The sequence below is a fragment of the Lolium rigidum genome, chromosome 4 (assembly GCF_022539505.1).
Source record: "Lolium rigidum isolate FL_2022 chromosome 4, APGP_CSIRO_Lrig_0.1, whole genome shotgun sequence".
Lineage (NCBI taxonomy): Eukaryota > Viridiplantae > Streptophyta > Magnoliopsida > Poales > Poaceae > Lolium > Lolium rigidum.
This window is the reverse complement of record NC_061511.1, coordinates 135414371-135431307: the sequence shown is the minus strand read 5'-3', so window position 1 is coordinate 135431307 and position 16937 is coordinate 135414371. Positions and strand designations below refer to the sequence as shown.

At 43.0% G+C, this 16937-nt stretch overlaps 1 protein-coding gene across 2 annotated transcripts in view; it reads right to left on the bottom strand.

Annotated features, from left to right (window-relative positions):
* The window catches only part of LOC124705714 (alpha-galactosidase-like), a 57242-nt gene extending 44160 nt beyond the window's left edge, over positions 1-13082 (bottom strand). The window contains exons 1-15 of one of the 2 annotated variants that reach the window (XM_047237422.1): positions 12874-13082; positions 11349-11407; positions 9763-9819; positions 9615-9649; positions 9245-9348; positions 9025-9100; positions 8869-8927; positions 8713-8778; positions 8544-8627; positions 8402-8466; positions 8222-8304; positions 8039-8129; positions 7904-7953; positions 7578-7718; positions 7158-7485 (exon numbers count right to left, since the gene is read on the bottom strand). In XM_047237422.1, the coding sequence (XP_047093378.1) occupies positions 7381-7485; positions 7578-7718; positions 7904-7953; positions 8039-8129; positions 8222-8304; positions 8402-8466; positions 8544-8627; positions 8713-8778; positions 8869-8927; positions 9025-9100; positions 9245-9348; positions 9615-9649; positions 9763-9819; positions 11349-11407; positions 12874-13067 (1269 nt within the window). In that variant the 5' untranslated portion in view covers positions 13068-13082 and the 3' untranslated portion in view covers positions 7158-7380. Of the gene's footprint in view, positions 1-7157; positions 7486-7577; positions 7719-7903; positions 7954-8038; positions 8130-8221; positions 8305-8401; positions 8467-8543; positions 8628-8712; positions 8779-8868; positions 8928-9024; positions 9101-9244; positions 9349-9614; positions 9650-9762; positions 9820-11348; positions 11408-12873 lie in introns of those variants that run through there. The other variant, XM_047237423.1, reaches the window with a different exon arrangement.
* Between the last annotated feature and the right edge of the window lie 3855 nt (positions 13083-16937).

The window sequence follows — 16937 nt, the reverse complement described above, 5'->3', positions numbered from 1 at the left end:
TGTTCAGAGGTGACACAATCATTCTTAACACTTCTGGACATTGCATAAAGCTACTGGACATTAATGGATCAAAGAAATTCATCCAACATAGCAAAAGAGGCAATGCGAAATAAAAGGCAGAATCTGTCAAAACAGAACAGTCCGTAAAGATGGATTTTATTAGGCCACCAGACTTGCTCAAATGAAAATGCCCAAATTGAATGAAAGTTGCGTACATATCTGAGGATCATGCACGTAAATTGGCTTAATTTTCTGAGCTACCTACAGGGAGGTAGACCCAGATTCGTGACAGCAAAGAAATCTGGAACTGCGCAAGTAATCCAAATCTAGTACTTACTTTACTATCAAAGACTTTACTTGGCACAACAAAACTCAAAACTAAGATAAGGAGAGGTTGCTACAGTAGTAAACAACTTCCAAGACTCAAATATAAAACAAAAATACTGTAGTAAAAACATGGGTTGTCTCCCATAAGCGCTTTTCTTAACGCCTTTCGCCTAGGCGCGTAAAGTGTATATCAAGTAACATCAAGAGATGAAGCATCAACATCATAATTTGTTCTAATAATAGAATCATAAGGTAACTTCATTCTCTTTCTAGGGAAGTGTTCCATACCTTTCTTGAGAGGAAATTGATATTTAATATTACCTTCCTTCATATCAATAGTAGCACCAACGGTTCGAAGAAAAGGTCTTCCCAATATAATGGGGCAAGATGCATTGCATTCAATATCCAAGACAACAAAATCAACGGGGACAAGGTTATTGTTAACCATAATATGAACATTATCAACTTTCCCCAAAGGTTTCTTTTTAGCATTATCAGCGAGATTAACATCCAGATAACAGTTTTTCAATGGTGGCAAGTCAAGCATATCATAGACTTTTTTAGGCATAACATAAATACTTGCACCAAGATCACATAAAGCATTACAATCAAAATCTTTGACTCTCATTTTAATGATGGGCTCCCAACCATCCTCTAGCTTTCTAGGAATAGAAGTTTCAAGTTTTAGTTTCTCTTCTCTAGCTTTTATGAGAGCATTTGTAATATGTTTTGTGAAAGCCAAGTTTACAGACGCTAGCATTGGGACTCTTAGCAAGTTTTTGTAAGAACTTTATAACTTCAGAGATGTGGCAATCATCAAAATCTAAATCATTACAATCTAAAGCAATGGGATTATCATCCCCAAGGTTGGAAAAAATTTCAGCAGCTTTATCACAAGGCAGTTTCAGCTTTAGCAAGTTTCGTGTAATTTTGCGCGCTTTGCACTAGGAGTAGAAACATTGCCAACACCAATTATTTTACCATTAATAGTAGGAGGTGCAGCAACATGTGAATCATTAGCATTGCTAGTGGTGGTAATAGTCCAAACTTTAGCTACATTTTCCTCTTTAGCTAGTTTTTCATTTTCTTCTCTATCCCACCTAGCACGCAGTTCAACCATTAATCTTATATTCTCATTAATTCTAACTTGGATGGCATTTGCTGTAGTAACAATTTTATTTTCAATATCCCTATTAGGCATAACTTTCGATTTCAAAAGATCAACATCGGAGGCAAGACTATCAACCTTAGAAGCAAGAATATCAATTTTATTGAGCTTTTCCTCAACAGTATTTGTTAAAGGCAGTTTGTGTACTAATAAATTCTTTAAGCATAGCTTCAAGTCCAGGGGTGTATTCCTATTATTGTTGTAAGAATTCCCATAAGAATTAGCATAACCGTTACCATTATTATAAGGATATGGCCTATAGTTATTACTAGAATTGTTCCGATAAGCATTGTTGTTGAAATTATTATTTTTAATGAAGTTTACATCAACATGTTCTTCTTGGGCAACCAATGAAGCTAATGGAACATTATTAGGATCAACATTAGTCCTATCATTCACAAGCATAGACATAATAGCATCAACCTTATCATTCAAGGAAGAGGATTCTTCAACAGAATTTACCTTCTTACCTTGTGGAGCTCTTTCCGTGTGCCATTCAGAGTAATTAATCATCATATTATCAAGAAGCTTTGTTGCTTCACCAAGAGTGATGGACATAAAGGTACCTCCAGCAGCTGAATCCAATAAATTCCGCGAAGAAAAATTTAGTCCTGCATAGAAGGTTTGGATGATCATCCAAGTAGTCAGTCCATGGGTTGGGAAATTTTTAACCAAAGATTTCATTCTTTCCCAAGCTTGAGCAACATGTTCATTATCCAATTGTTTAAAATTCATTATGCTACTCCTCAAAGATATAATTTTAGCAGGGGGATAATATCTACCAATAAAAGCATCCTTGCATTTAGTCCATGAATCAATACTATTCTTAGGCAGAGATAGCAACCAATCTTTAGCTCTTCCTCTTAATGAGAAAGGAAACAATTTTAATTTTATAATGTCACCATCTACATCTTTATACTTTTGCATTTCACATAGTTCAACAAAATTATTGAGATGGGCAGCAACATCATCGGAACTAACACCTGTAAAATTGCTCTCTCATAACAAGATTAAGTAAAGCGAGTTTAATTTCAAAGAATTCTGCCGTAGTAGCAGGTGGAGCAATAGGTGTGCATAAGAAATCATTATTATTTGTGCTAGTGAAATCACACAACTTAGTATTTTCAGGGGTGGCCATTTTAGCAGTAGTAATTAAAGCAAACTAGATAAAGTAAATGCAAGTAAACTAATTTTTTTGTGTTTTGATATAGAGTGCAAGACAGTAAATAAAGTAAAGCTAGCAACTAATTTTTTTGTGTTTTGATATAAGTGCAGCAAACAAAGTAGTAAATAAAATAAAGCAAGACAAAAACAAAGTAAAGAGATTGAGAAGTGGAGACTCCCCTTGCAGCGTGTCTTGATCTCCCCGGCAACGGCGCCGTAAAAGAGCTTGATGGCGTGTAACTCACACGTTCGTTGGGAACCCCAAGAGGAAGGTATGATGCGCACAGCAGCAAGTTTTCCCTCGAAAGAAACCAAGGTTTATCGAACCAGGAGGAGCCAAGAAGCACGTTGAAGGTTGATGGCGGCGGGATGTAGTGCGGCGCAACACCGTAGATTCCGGCGCCAACGTGGAACCCGCACAACACAACCAAAGTACTTTGCCCCAACGAAACGAATGAGGTTGTCAATCTCACCGGCTTGCCGTAACAAAGGATTAACCGTATTGTGTGGAAGATGATTGTTTGCAGAGAAAACAAGTAAAACAAGTATTGCAGCAGATTTGTATTTCGAGTATTAAAGAATGGACCGGGGTCCATAGTTCACTAGAGGTGTCTCTCCCATAAGATAAAAGCATGTTGGGTGAACAAATTACAGTCGGGCAATTGACAAATAGAGAGGGCATAACAATGCACATACATGTCATGATAAGTATAGTGAGATTTAATTGGGCATTACGACAAAGTACATAGACCGCCATCCAACCGCATCTATGCCTAAAAAGTCCACCTTCAGAGTTATCGTCCGAACCCCTCCAAGCATTAAGTTGCAAAGCAACAGACAATTGCATTAAGTATGGTGCGTAATGTAATCAATAACTACATCCTCGGACATAGCATCAATGTTTTATCCCTAGTGGCAACAAGCACAACACAACCTTAGAACTTTCGTCACTCGTCCCATGTGTCAATGCAGGCATGAACCCACTATCGAGCATAAATACTCCCTCTTGGAGTTACTAGCATCAACTTGGCCGAGCCTCTACTAATAACGGAGAGCATGCAAGATCATAAACAACACATATGTAATAACTTGATAATTAACATAACATGGTATTCTCTATCCATCGGATCCCGACAAACACAACATAGAGTATTACGGATAGATGATCTTGATCATGTTAGGCAGCTCACAAGATCCAACAATGAAGCACAATGAGGAGAAGACAACCATCTAGCTACCGCTATGGACCCATAGTCCAGGGTGAACTACTCACTCATCACTCCGGAGGCGACCATGGCGGTGTAGAGTCCTCCGGGAGATGAATCCCCTCTCCGGCAGGGTGCCGGAGGAGATCTCCGGAATCCCCCGAGATGGGATTGGCGGCGGCGGCGTCTCGGAAGGTTTTCCGTATCGTGGTTTTTCGCATCGGGGTTTCGCGACGGAGGCTTTAAGTAGGCGGAAGGGCAGAGTCGGAGGGCCGACGAGGGGCCCACACCATAGGGCGGCGCGGCCCCCCTTGGCCGCGCCGCCCTATGGTGGCGGCCGCCTCGTGGCCCCACTTCGTATCCCTTTCGGTCTTCCGGAAGGTTCGTGGCAAAATAGGCCCCCGGGTCTTGATTTCGTCCAATTCCGAGAATATTTCGTTACTAGGATTTCTGAAACCAAAAACAGCAGAAAACAGAGAACCGGCACTTCGGCATCTTGTTAACAGGTCAGTTCCAGAAAATGCACGAATATGACATAAAGTGTGCATAAAACATGTAGGTATCATCAATAATATGGCATGGAACATAAGAAATTATCGATACGCCGGAGGCGTATCAGCAGCTCGACAGCCAGCCCGGTCCATTGGGTGCTGCTGCCGGAAAAGTCGGCAGCCAGCCCGGTCCACCGGGTGCTTCTGCCGGACTGCCGAAACCAGCCGAAGCTCAGAAGAACCCGACACACAGCCCGGTCCACCGGGTGCTGCTACCGGACTGCGAAGAGGAACCACAACACATGAGCTTCCGGCAGTCAGCCCGGTTCACCGGGTGCTGCTGCCGAGCTGTCCGGTATGTGGCCCGGTACCTCCGGCTCAGCTACCGGGTGGCTCGACTCTGAAGTGAAAAACGGCTACTTTTCCGGGACGACTATATAAGCCCCTTCTTCTTCTTCCTTGAAGGGGTAAGGATACCAGTGCAAAATCTCAAGACATTTCTCTCTCTCTCTCATACTCCATTGTTGAGCTCCAAATCCTTCGGATCTCCCTCCTCCTCCACCCAAATTCAAATCCCTCCGGGGAAAAGCTAGAGGAGGTCTTGATCTATAGTTCCACCAAGCGAAATCTTGTTCCCCCTTGTATTCATCAAGATACTTGCTCTGTAGGATTCCTTGGAAAACCTAGGTGGGCAAGAGTAGCCCGGAAGCATCCAGACTGTGGATTTGCTCCTGACAAGATTGTAAAGGTTTGGAGGCTATCTCAAAGTTTACCACAAGTGAGTGAGCTATTCCTTCGTGGGATAGGCTCCGGAGAATAGGGTGAGCCTTCGTGGCGTTGGGGAATCCTTCGTGGGACCTCCACCCCTCCAAACGTGACGTACCTTCTTGCAAAGGAAGGGAACACGGGAATAAACCCTCGTCTCCGCCTGCTATCGATTATCTCTAACCGAACTCCTTACTTGTGATATAATTGCTTGTGAGAGCCTTCGTGCTTGAGTTACTTGTATTATCATATAGATTGCCTCACCTAGTTTGCATTAGGCTCACCTTTATATTCCGCAAAGCCTAATATTGCAAAGAAAAAATTAAAATTTCTAAAAACCTATTCACCCCCTCTAGGTTTACCATCTCTGAACTTTCAATAGGGTGTATAGTTTTTGGCATGGAAATTAAGAAACACACGTTGAGGGTAAGTTACACGACTTTTGGGCAAGATTACCCTTGAATTATTGTTTTGAAAATAATAGGAGTTTGCATGAGCTAAGAAAATGCAATCAAATCCGTAAAAATTGTCAAAATGAGTGGTTTTACGCAATACACCATATATTTTGGAGCTTTTTTTTTCCAAAAAACTACACGCCTTATATTAAGGAACGAAGTGAGTAACATTCACTCAATTCATATGTACACGAGAAGCAACCAATAAGAAAATCTTCAAGCTGAAATATTTTTTGAGAAATTTATTTTTTCAAAACTTGAACTTTTTGTTAATCTGACAAATTCAAATTTAAACAATTATTAAAATACACATTTAAAATGTGCACATTTTTCAAAAATAAACATTTTTTGAAATTTAAACAAATTTGAAGTCTAACCAAATTTCAATTTGAAGAATTTCGAAATTATAACGAATTCAATTTTTTGGAAATTGGAATATTTTTAAAATATGAACAGTTTTCCAACTTAGAAAAAAATTATAATTAAGGTAAAACAACTTGAAACAAAAAAGTAGTCAGAAAACTGTCAAAATCAAACAATCCAAAAAAGCCCTAATAGAAAAGCAGCCAGAGAAACGGATTCGCGATTATGGACTAGGCCCATACCAGCGCTAGTGTTCGGCCCGATGTAACCACCGACCTGGTTGGTGTATAGGGTTTGTCTGGGCAGAGGGCGAACCCTATATAGCGCCCACTGCGTATAGCAATGTTGCACACCCATTTTTGTGAACGGTTTTTCGCTGATTTTTGTGTCTTTAGGAATTTTTTCCTGATTTTCTTGGGTGTTCTTTGTTTTCTCAGTTTTTCTGGTTCCAAATTTTGTTAGATTTTAAGTTTTTTATAGATATTTTTTCAAATTCTAAAATAAATCTAATTCAAAATTTGTTCAATGAACGAAAAATTTGTATAGATTTTGGTTTTTGTTCAAAATCGAAAATTCTTTCAATGTGAAATTGTTCAGATTTGAAAATTTCAGAAAACCTTGATAACCAAACCCAGAAAAAAAAAGGAACGAAAAATGGCAAAAAAGTACTGTACCAGCAAATAGCAACGAAAAAAACTAAAACCGGAGCCTAGGCAGGCCTACCCGGAAACGCTGCAGGGCGAGCGGCGGAGATCCGAGATGCCTAGCCCAGAGGGCGAGCGGCGGAGACGCCGGTTTCGTGGCAGCCATCTCTGCATCTCACCGGCAGAGATTCCACGGCCGTCGCCGGGGCGGCCGGGCAAGCTTGCTCGGCGCCAGTGCCCGCTCTCGCCGGCGTACTGCACGCACCGCCCTCGCTAGCCTTTCGGTATGTAGCCTTCGTGTCCTCTCCGCGTATGCCATTATGCCGCACTGCGCTCCTTGCCTGGTTTAATCTCACAGCGGCTTGATTGATGCTCGCTTCTGCATCCAACCTGCCGTCTGCCTGTATTTTCTCACGAACCAACTAGATTTTACCGCTAGATTCAGAACACAACGAAATTTGTGTTGCCATTTGGCACTAGAAATTTCAATTGTTTGTTTAGGTTGAGCCCAACAATTTCAGGGAGAAGCCCCAATGTACAAGATTAATCTCAGTGAAAAAACCAAGTGCAGAAGATAGTGGTATGACCGTATGAGATCCATTTTTATTGCTGCAACTTTTGGTTACAGCCTGCAAACCCAAGAAACACACGCGCCGACGTTTCACGGCACGTTACATACACTTACATCTTATTTATTCTACCGGTATATAAATAACCAAGCTGCATCTCTCAAATTTCATTTTAGCTCTATCGATCCTTCAGTGCAAACCCTTTTTCTGAATCTTGACCGTTAGATAATTACTTTGGTGTCAGGATGTACATCTTGCAGTCATGAGGCGCCACCGAGGCGGATATTTGCCCCTCCGGCGAACCGGGTGCTTGCCCAGCGGAGGATGACGAGTGCTGCACAAGAACACGAAAGTTGTTGTTATGAACCCGAGAATGTGCAGTGGATTGTTAGAATAAGCACTGAGCTCTGAAGAAAGTGAGCTTACCGCCCATAGATCATGAACAGTGACGGTGGCGGATGCAGGAAGCCCAACGCTTGACCAGTATGCAGTGATGGTTGCCTGGTACCCCTGCCTGTTCCATAGAACCACAGCCTTCCTGTTGCCGCTGAGCGGACCAGCCCATACCTAGAAACAATCACGGAAATTTCACTTTCAGAATCTTGCTAAAGCTTTGTATTGCTGTGCTATGGCTCAAACTTCGTCGTGATACTTAGAGGTTTGAATTGGTTGTGTGCATCGACTGATGTAGAGGTCGGGGTTATACTCTCCATTTTCGAAAAAAAAACTAGGAGGTTTGAATTGAGCAATACCTCCAAACCATTATCAGACTGCACCTTCTTTCCCTGGACGCCTAGGCTATCTGTTATGACAGTTGTAGTTTGAGTACACTGAAAATCCCATATTAAGAAGGTATCATGGGCAAGTAAGTGGAACAGAATACTTGCCTTGGTTGACAGCGATGACCTCAGAGTTACTGATTATGTTTTTTGTCGCCTGGTTCATCGAGCGCACATCGCACCCGATCAGAAGTGGAGCCTACACAACTCGAACCAGTATTGCAGTGAGAAAATGCCGGAAAATTGAGAACTGAAGCGACAATGTTAAATGCATATGGGAAAAATAAGTACCTTGGCAAGTGCCCAGATGCTGAAGTGCGAGCGGTACTCAGCTTCAGTCATCCCACCATTCCCAACCTCAAGCATGTCAGGATCTGAGATTGGAGCAGGACATCGTCTATTGATCAGTTCAATTCTGATAAATGTTTAGGCAATTGCCAATACTGGTACAAACTCGTCTGAAACTGTTACCGTTCCATCCACCTGGTCCAGCGTAGGCGGCCCACTTGTCATTCTGGTCCGCGCGGGATGTCATGCTGGAGTAACAAGGTAACTTATGATCAATCCTGCTAATTCAAGTACTCCAATGAACAGTTGATGAAATGAGCAGCACCTGCCCCAGTTGTCGGCGATGTCGTCAGTTGTCCTCCAGCTATTACCCATGCTACCTGCCCATGTAGCAGGGTTTTCCTTCCCCCTAAACAGCAACCGCACAATAGAATGAAACAGTAATGTTTGATGTTGCTACTGTCCATCCTAAATGTTATGAAGAGCAAACTCACCATTCACAGAGCGAGAAGAAGATATTCTTTCCGTATTTCTTCATGGCATTGCTCATTTTAGTGTATCTGCATGAGCCATGGCAATTTACTTCGCAATGTAAAACATCAGACCCAATGTACTGGTCTTGCCGCAATCTGTGATATTGTTCTCCTTACCTGTCCATGACACTCCTGCCAGCATCATTGCAGTTGTCGTACTTCAGATAATCTACTCCCTGCGGTTGAGAAGGCAAGAATTAATAGAGCATCAAGATTTATGGTGTCAGCGGGTGCCTGGCATAGCCATAGGGTAAGTAACTATTAGACACATACCCAAGACGTGAAGGTTTTCACATCTTGCTCTTCGTGATCAAGTGATCCTGGCATTCTGTTACTGCACGTTTGTGTCCTGCCATACACGGTCCCGGTTAGTTTCAGGTTCATTGCCGGTTTTCATTATACAAATTCCAGTTTTCTAGGCCTATGTTTTAGTTGCCTAGAGTGTGAGAACCGATTAGTCTTTTTGCTATGATAAATTGGATAGCTAGCATACCCAGCATCACTGTAAATACCAAGCTTCAACCCTTTTGCGTGCACATAATCTGCAAGCGCTTTGATGCCAGAGGGAAATGTTTGCTTATTCGGAACCATGTTACCCTGAGAGGTAGTGATACAACATTGTCAATACTGACATCAATAACATTAAATGATATTCATATGCATAATTCTCCGCTGCTAAAACGTCTTGAAACATAGTATGCACAAGCACATGATTTATTTTGCACAATAGCAGTTAACAATTATCCCTGGATGTCCATTGCTAGATTAGATGAATTTCTTGAATCCTATAAAAGTATACTTTCACCGTTGTGAAAATGGTATAAGTGGTTAGCTATGCTTTTCTGTCAATTTTATCTCTATACCTGGTAGTCCCTGTTCAGTTCTGCCCAGCAATCATCTGAAACAAGAGGCAGGAAACATATTTGAGTAAAATTAACATAATGTCAAAAAATATTGCAGTAATTATGCCTGACATGGCATGTGAGACATGGTTCAGAGAGCAGCCCATACCTATGTTAACATACTGATAGCCCAATTTCGCCAGACCAGTGTTGACCAGTGCATCAGCTGAAGAAAAGAAAAGCCAGTAAGCTATAAGAAAAGAGCCTAGCATATAACGGTAGTGCAATTTGACACCATGAAATCCATCGCACTATTGTTGTAATAGGACCAACAACCTAACTAGTGACTCGGTGGTCCGAGCACTAACTAAACCATAGTGATGTGTCAATGGGGTCAGTACAATAGGAGCAGGTGAATGGAGAATGCCTCCTCTTATTAGAACTGGGTAGTTAGGCTGCAATAGTTGGAAGTCTGACCCAACTTGTTAGCTCAAAAGTCCCTACCCTGTTATGCCCATCTATGACCAATTGAATTATTTATCCATGGGACCGCAGATATTTGAGACTGATGAGATGATTATTATATCCAGGCATCCAGCCATGAAAATCTGATCTATATTTGCTCAGAGATCTGACCTCCACATTCTGTGAAGTGTCAACCTAAACGATTCATTCACCCCAATCCTCATCTGACAAAATAGTTCCTTAGATAAAAATAATCAACTGGGTCCCTTTCGCTAATGATCGGTTGGCCTTAGATGTGGTTATGGGGTGTTCATCACCCCTAATAAACATGATAATCGATGTTAATTCCCATCAGAGTTCTGCACGGGTAACGGGTCTATTCATATTTAGGATGATAAATCCTGTCCATATCTTGTCGCTACAGAATTATGTAGCACATGTGGCATGTGAGGTTGTTGGCGGAGAAAAGAACATGCTTTGCCTTTGTTTTAATGTAAGTTTAAAAGGCGGAAAATAAGCAACTCTGAATCATCCAAAGGGAGAAAAAAGGTCCCCCGATTGATGGATGGTGGCATGATTCCTAGATCCGATCGGGCTGATGCTGCTTAAGGAATAAAGCTTGGACGGAGATTTTGGAAGAGAGAATATGGCAATGTGTTGCTCGACCAACTTGCTGCTTGCAAAGCTGGAACAAACAAGGAACAACTTGTCGCTACCGAACAGCTTGTGCCGGCCGACAAGTGTGAGGCGACGCCTCCGACTCTGCACAAAAATCTCCGGTGTGTGTAGGTGCACCGACGACAAGCCCCACAATAGCCGGTAGGGTTGCAAGCGGCGCCCGCGTTACGTCCCGCAAAACAAGTATTAGAGCAAAAGGAGCTATTTCTAAATTAAAACAGAGTTGGACCAAACATCCAACCAGCCGCTTGCCACCCTAAAGCCGGTGTGCTAGTGGCTCGAGATTAATTAATCAGGTTGCCCACTCTTTGCCATGAATCCTATCTTGTTTTTCTATGGAAAACACAAATAAATATGTCCTAGGTCAGCATCACGGATGCCTCAAATGTATGATAACCTTCTGTTATAGCGTTCCCAGTTACGGACATACATGTTAGCAATGATATATGAGTTGTCGAAAAGCCCTGCTTAACAAGTGATTGGACATTCGAATGTGCATTGGACCGACAAAAAGTGAGACGGCACCAAGTAAATTGCAGATAAAAAGAACCGCGAGAGAGCCGGTTCGCACAAAGAGATATAGGAGGTTGGGCTGGAGCAAGTATACCGTACCCGTCTCCCTGATGATATTCTCGTTGACGCCGCAGTAGAAGTGGTTCCAGCTGTTCCACCTAACACACATTTTGTAACCAGGATTAGATTAAAATAAGGTAAAATTACAAGAGAAAATACTCGTGACCCCTGACGAGGTTCGTCAAAAGAAAAATCTTGAAAAGTGACCAGGTTAGTCCAAGGAATAATTGCAACGCATGCACGAAGTATCATATTCATGAAACATCTTACATCATTAAAGTATCATAATATGAAAACACATATTTCTAATTAAAATGTTCAAATCAAAGGTCAAAGAGCACAAGAAAGTATAATTAAAATTTTATTATGCGAGTGGATTCATCGGTCTTGTTCTTCCTGGGTAGAAATTTGAAAAGGAGATCCAGGTAGAATGTAATATTCCTATGTTTTTTGTCCTTTGGAATTAAGGCCAAATTATTTTTTCTGAGTTTTTTCTTAACTTAATTTATTTGACCCAAACGGATGAATGGTGTGTCACCGTAGAAAATTTGCCTGGAATGTTATTCTCCGTTTTCCACTTGAACCAAAGAAAAGAAGTGCGGAGAATGGCAGCAAATTATATAGAAATAACAAAAAAGTGGCATGACACGTACATCATGATGAATTGATCGATGAAATGTCAGAACCGTACGGGCACGCAATCGAAAAAGACGTATGGTTGAGGTTGCATTTCACAGTTAAATACGGGGAAAGTGGAAAGGGATAGGGAAAGGGAAAGAGCATGGCTACGCGTCAAATCTTTTCTGTGTTCTTTGGGCTCGGCTCATGAACCCGCAGTTCTCTTTTCCCTTTACCTAAAACAATAATTAACACAAAGAAAGTCCCTGGCGCCCTAGCAAAGCTAGTAAGATACTTCTTCCGTCTCAAAATAAGCAAATCTACTCACTAAAATATGTCTAGAAATATCTATATATAGAATAAATTTGATCAAGCTGCGATTGTTATTAATATGAAACGATATGGGAGTACTATGTGTGGATATGGATTGTAGGGAAAAGAGCTCCTTACAGCTTGTTGCCGAGATGCACACCAAGTGCGTGCCCAAGGCATTTATCTCATCTTATCGGGCCCAAATCTATCGATCTATCTCGACCTAGGAAGAAGAGGTGAAGAAAATGGGAACATGGCGTGCAGGAAGGGAAGGGACGAAAGGGACTTGAACCAAAGCGTCCAAAGCCAAGCGATGATGAAAGGAGCTGGTTGTGGAGTGGACTCAATCACTCGGTGGCATGGCCGCTGCAAAAGGCTTTGGCCATCCTCCTGCACCTTTCGCTTCCACTGCAAGCCACACACATGCAGGCACACCAGTCTGTTTCCTCGCCCGAAAGCTACTACAGTACTACCATCATCCGATGAGGTTTGAAACCGTCTAATTTTTCAGTGCGTTATTAAAAATGAAATTGTTGGTTCGTGCAGATTGAGCCGTGGCTACCATCGTCGTCCGAATGCGCCGGGCGAGAGACGAGCAAGAGAAGTCCAATGGCAGCGTAGGTAAGGTACGTACCCCATCTGCGGCGTCTTGCCGAGGCCGTTCTCGAACGCCCTCCGCCGCCGCGCCCGCAGCTCGACCGACGTCGCGTTCCCGTCCAGCGGCAGGCCTCTCCCGGTCCCAGACCCAGGCACCCGGGCTCCGGCCACCGCCGTCGCCGCCACGGCGAGCAGCAAGAGCAGCAGCGACGAGCTCGAGGCGCGCGCCATTGCCTTTCTCTTCCTCCGCCGAGCAGGAGCAGAGGAGGTGGGGTGGGTGGGGCGGGGGCGGTAATGGCAGGCAGGAGGGCGCCGGTGAGGTGAGTGACTGCTCAGACGCGCTTGGCAGGGGCCTTTTTATATAGGGCGCGCGCGCGGGCGGGGCATTCTCCGCTAGCTAATCTTGTTTGATCAACAAATCTTTGCTGTGTTGGATCCCGCGACCACGTTCTGTTCACTCCTGTGCCTTGACTTGTGTCGCGGTGTTTAGCTAGCCAATGAGCTGGCGCAACACTAGTAGCACGTACTACTTGTTTAATCTAGTGCTCGCGTGATGGCGTTCGTTTGGTGTCAGCGAGACAGAGCGGGATGCCGTGCGACTGGTGGAACTCCGGATGCCTTCGTCTCCATGGTTGTGGTCAAGAGTACGAAGCAAAGCATCTACTGTTAATTTTACTACGCGAAAAATAGATATGGACTATACTACATATGGATAAACATTAATTTAGTAGAGACGTGCACATAAGCACAATATGGCACACATATACTCGCACATTCGTAGAGCTTCAATAGGCCAAGACACCACGTCACCACTTGAATCTCACTCTCGATGGTATAATGTCGTCTCATGCTCACACAAATAATCCGCTTTTGCATCCATGTTTGGTTGGGGATACAACCATCTATCTTTCTAGCCAGTAATCAGTAATCACCCACCCAATGGTTGGTTAATTAGCCCAAACATAAACTCTTTTTTGCTTTTTACAAAATTAATAGTCCCTTGGACTCATAATAATTGTGGTGCTCTTAGCTTAAAGTTGAACTAAAATCACAGCACTTACTATGAATTGGAGGGAGTAATATTGATGTTTTTTTGAAACAATGCAAAAGATTAGACCCAAAAATACAACACCTACTTTGGCGGCATGATGTTACTAAGTGCTTTTGCCCCGGCGAGGCTTGATACGTTGCAAATGTATCTATAATTTTTTATGCTACAGGCTTGTTTTACACTAATTTTTATATGTTTTGTTTACACTTCATGACACTTTTATGCATTTTCCGGAACTAACCTATTGACAAGATGCCATAGTGTCAGTTCATGTTTTCTGCTATTTTGTATTTCAGAAAAATTGTATAGGAAATATTCTCGGAATTGGATGAAACAAAAGCCAAGTTTCTATTTTTCCCGACGCGAAGACGGAGTCCAAAGCAGAGACGGACGAGGGCGCCGAGGCGGCCACACTATACCTGGGGCGGCCCAGCCCCTGGCCACGCCTAGGGATGGTGTGGGGCCCTCGGGCGCCCACCGAACTCACCCTTCCGCCTATAAGATGCCTCCCGACGTGAAAACCCTAAATCAACCAGCCTCCGTCCACGAAAAGTTCTGTAGCTCCGCCACCATCGAAGACAATTTTTTGGGGACAGAAGTCTGTTCCGGCACCCTCCCTGGACGGGGAATTGCCCCCGAAGCCATCTCCATCGACTCCACCGCCATCTTCATCGTTGTCGCTGACTCCTATGATGAGGAGGGAGTAGTTCTCCCCCGAGGCTGAAGGCTTTACCGGTAGCTATGTGGTCTATCTCTCTCTCCCATGATATGATCTTTATGTGATCATGAGCTTGTAATCTAGTTGAATAAGTAGATGTTATCCTTCAACTATTATGCTACTCAAGTGGTTTTATTATGTGATCTCCGGAGACACCTTATCCCACGGTGTGAAGGTGACAGTGTGCATACCGTGTGTCTCTCTTAAGCTTAACTTACAGAAATACTTATGAAATGAGGTGTCTTGTTAGTACTATCTTTGTATGCTCAAAGTGATAGCGTGGGGCGTCCATAGATTGGGAACACGAACTTTAAGGAGTTCTTATGTAGCCCTACACGGTGAATTTGTGTTTGTTATCCAACCGGAGAGTGGTCCAGAGTAGCATAGTGAAGAGATAATATTGATGTATTCAATTATGATATCATTGTTTAGGGTGTCCACTAGTGAAAGTATGATCCCTATGCCTTGTTTCTAAGCATTGAAACACCGTTTACAACCAGTTCTGCTACATGTTTGCTTGCTGCCATTTTTATTTCAAATTGTAATTACCACTCATAATCATCCATACTGCTTCTATTTCACTATCTCTTCGCCGAACTAGTGCACCTATACGCCTGATAAGTGTACTGGGTGTGTTGGGGACACAAGAGACTTCTTGTATCGTAATTGCAGGGTTGCTTGAGAGGGATATCTTTGACGTCTACCTCCCTGAGTTCGATAAACCTTGGGCGATTCACTTAAGGGAAACTTGCTGCTGTTCTACAAACCTCTACACTTGGAGACCCAACACTGTCTACAAGAATAGAAGCGTGTGTAGACATCAAGTCCCCATAAAGCCACCTCTTCTTTGATCTTCGCTAAAAGCATGTTGGTGGTTGAAGCTTGGTTTCTAAAAACCCAATCGTTCCTTTCATTCCAAATTTCCCACGAAATGAGCATCGCAAGGGAAGCCATAGCCTTCCTTAATTACCCTCTTATTTTGGATGACATCTACTCACCACTCCTTGATAGTTAGAATCCTAGTCCATTGGCTCGGTTGAATGTAAATGAACCCACACCATTATTTTAAGCTTGTCCAAATTAGGGGAGGTAACGACATTGAAAGAGGATGTGAGCAGCCGATTCTTGAACTTGGTTACACAACTCACAAAGGCAACAATTTGGCAATCCCTTCTTATGGAGCCTATATGTGGTCCAAACTTAGTTTTGGAGCACTAGCCATGATAAGTTCTTGAATTGGGGAGGTGCACAAGGTTTCCAAACCATTGAGGGAATTGGAGAGGTGGTGTGACCCAAAAAAAATGCATCTTCTAGGCCGAATAAGCCGAATAGATTCCACTTTTTCATTCCAAACTTCCATGCAATCGTATCCGGTGTGTCATGATAAATGTGGATACCTTGGAGTATCTCCCAAAGCTTGTAGAATTGTGTAATGTGCTCCACCGAAAGGCCATTTTGGGTGTTGATGTGATACACTAAAAGTTCATTGTCCAAAGCTTCCTTCACCGTGCACTTCTTTTCTAAAGTTCGTATATTTTGAGGGCAATATCTTTGGGAAGCATTCCATTTAGCCAAGCGGAGCCCCAAAAAAGATCCTTCTCTCCATTTCCAACGGTGAACACTATGGACGTTGTGAAGAGGTCATGATCTTTCAAAGTGCAAGGGTTACCAAGCCTCACCCATGGCTTGGCATCCTCCGCCCGTGCATTCCATAGCCATATCAATCTAAAATCTAACACAAATTTGGTGAGCTTGAGGATTCCAAGACCTCCACAATCCTTTAGCTTGCATACTTTCTCCCAATTAACTTTACACGCCAGCCACCCATAGAAGGGTCCTTCTAATGCTATCAATATTCAAGAGCACCTCAATAGATAACAGTGTTAGTAGAACCGTTTTGACAAGCATCATGCGGCCGACCATTGTGCATTCTTGCCAATCCAAGGGACAAGCTTACCGGACACTCTATCTAGAAGTTGTTGAAATTTTATACCTTTTAAGTGGGTGACGGACAATGGGAGGCCAAGATATTTCATTGGAAGGAGGTTCTGTTGGCCTGAAAGGCTTGTAGATGTTCATCAAGATCAATGTCGTCATAACGTATAGGTGCAACTTTCCTCTTTGAACAATTGGTGACAAGGTCGATGGTGATTTCAAAATTAGTCAAAGTGGTTGCAGGGGAAGTTGATATCATCCTCAATGGGTGCCACAAAATTGCCGTGTCATCGGCATAGAGAGAGGTGCGGATTGTTGGAGTTCTTCAACCAATTGGATGAAGGTGGCCTTGCTTGGTAGTCCTTTGGGACAATGTAGTGGAGCGGGTCAATGGCCA